We start from the raw sequence: 2,173 nt of genomic DNA on the forward strand, positions 1-2,173 counted from the left end.
CGGCCGGGCGGCGGCGAGCGGCGGCCGGGGCGTCGCGGCTGTGCGGACGTGGGCGGGCTGGGCCGGAGGTGTCTAGATTTGGATTGTTGTCAGTGTGGGTTGGAACGGATTTTTTTGGCAGGGCGGCGGGCTCGGGAGCGGAGAGGCCGGCGCGGGGCCTGCTGTCAGCAGGTCGTGAGGGCGCCCGCCGCACGGTGCAGCTGCTGCGAAGCTGCTGTGCTGTGCTGCTCGGCATGCGCGGGCCTCATTGAATTTGCATCGCCCAAACTGTCTTGTTCTTTTGAGGCTGCCCTGGCCTTCACGCTTGTCCTTGTATGCGGGAGTTTCACACTGCTGCATGCGGGCGGTCGGGCGCCGGCCATTGCGCCCACCCCTCTCCCTGTTCTCGGCCTCATGCACTGAAATTCAGAGTTGCGCAATCGATTCCTGCGCGTCATGATCGTTGTAGAGTTGGTGTCCGAGTAACAATGGATCGTGGTGGGCCTTGGTGGCTGAATCAACCACCCATGTGCAGCTCGAGCCACCCAGGACAGGCCCACAAGGTTGCGGCGCGATCTCAGCGCCGTCGCCATCCCAGCCTGGGAGCTTCAAACAGCTCCCAGGAGTCAATTGTGATTTCAATTACTGCATGTCGTCAAAGAAGTCGGCTGGCAGGGGGCGGGATGGGCCAGCCATGCCATGAGTCCAATGCAGCGGCCGTACTAATGCAGGACGGTCGAGGCGTTTCATGTGCAGCACCCCCCCTCGGTGCCGCTCCAAGGCACCGCGGGTTGGGCCGGAATTAACAGTGTTAATCTTCATCAACTGATCACATCCTCACAAGTTAGCGCCTTTCCTGACTCACCGAGAGAGGCAACCCACTCAATTCCAACTGATGTGACGCGCTCTTTCAGCGTACATGCGTGCTCTGAATTGCTTGCGTGCTTTCATAGGAGCAAAGGCGGTGCGAGCAGCACGCTGCCGCACTCGCTGTAGTTCGATCTCGTGGAAGTGCCTGCTCCATTTTAGCGCGCGCTACAGCACCTGATTGCAACTTCATCACATAGAAACGCCGATTTCAAGCTTCTCAGCAGCATGGCGACCGCGACGGCAGCCACGCCAGCCGCAGCAGCGCGCTGGACGCAGCCCGGCGGCGCGGACGAAGCGGCGGCGGCGCCGCCCCCGCCCGGCACCTTGATGCTTTACAACAGCCTCGCCGACGCCAAGGTCCCGTTCGTCCCCGCGGGCGGCCCGGGCAGCAAGCAGGTGTCCTGGTACGGCTGCGGCCCCACGGTGTACGACAGCGCCCACCTGGGGCACGCGCGCAACTACGTCACATTTGACATCCTGCGGCGCGTCCTCGAGGACTACTTTGGCTACAACGTCCTGTCCGTCATGAACGTGACCGACGTGGATGACAAGATCATCCTCAGGGCGCGGCGCAACTACCTGCTGCAGCGGTTCAGGCAGGCGGCGGCCGACGCGGGCGAGGTGCGCGGGGCGTGCGGTCGCCACAGAGGGGGGTGGGGGTGCGCTGCGCCCGCAGGCAGCGACGCGTTGGGATCTGGCAGCTAGACACATATGCTGAGGCAGCCGGCGCGCCGCCGCCGGGCCGGCGGGCGACGGCGGCACCTGATCGGCGATGTTTGGTCGCAGCCAGCCGGACGCCGGCGGGCGCGACAGCCGGGCGGTTTTTTGAATCTTGCACACCAGGCGGCCTTGCGCCGGCCTGACCTTGGCGCGGCGGACCGGCCTACGGGGCGATTTCCAAAAGGCTGGCCGAACTGGCAGGGCGGGCGCGCAACACGGGCGGCGGTAGCGGTTGCGGCGGCCGAGCAGCAGCAGCGGCAGCCGCGCCCCGCCCGCGGTCGGACGCGCCCCGGCCCTCATTTCCACCCGTCCATCCTGATCGCTTGGCTCGAGCAGGTCCTGGCATCTGCGCGCGCGGCGGTGGCGGCCGCTGCCGAGAAGCAGGCTGCGAAGGCCAAGTCGGTGGCGTCGGAGGCGGCGGCGGCCGCGGACAGCCGCGCGCGCTCTGAGCTTGAGGGGGCTGTGAAGAATGAGGAGCACAAGCTGCGGAAGGTGGTGGAGGTGCAGCAGCGGCTGGAGGAGCTGGCGGCAGGTGGGGGGCTGAGTGTGAGGGCGTGTGATGGGGGTATGGGTGTGTGTGTGGTGTGAGTGGGGGGTGTGAGTG

General features: G+C 66.1%; 1 protein-coding gene across 1 annotated transcript; it reads left to right on the forward strand.

Annotated features, from left to right (window-relative positions):
* Positions 1-1,074: 1,074 nt before the first annotated feature.
* On the forward strand, positions 1,075-2,157 carry MNEG_16568 (cysteinyl-tRNA synthetase; the record flags this gene model as incomplete). The annotated part of the gene is made up of 2 exons (XM_014034962.1): positions 1,075-1,470; positions 1,906-2,157. 2 exons carry the CDS (start codon positions 1,075-1,077, stop codon positions 2,155-2,157), a joined length of 648 nt encoding a protein of 215 aa, XP_013890416.1.
* Positions 2,158-2,173: the final 16 nt, after the last annotated feature.

This window comes from Monoraphidium neglectum, assembly GCF_000611645.1.
Source record: "Monoraphidium neglectum strain SAG 48.87 unplaced genomic scaffold scaffold06527, whole genome shotgun sequence".
Lineage (NCBI taxonomy): Eukaryota > Viridiplantae > Chlorophyta > Chlorophyceae > Sphaeropleales > Selenastraceae > Monoraphidium > Monoraphidium neglectum.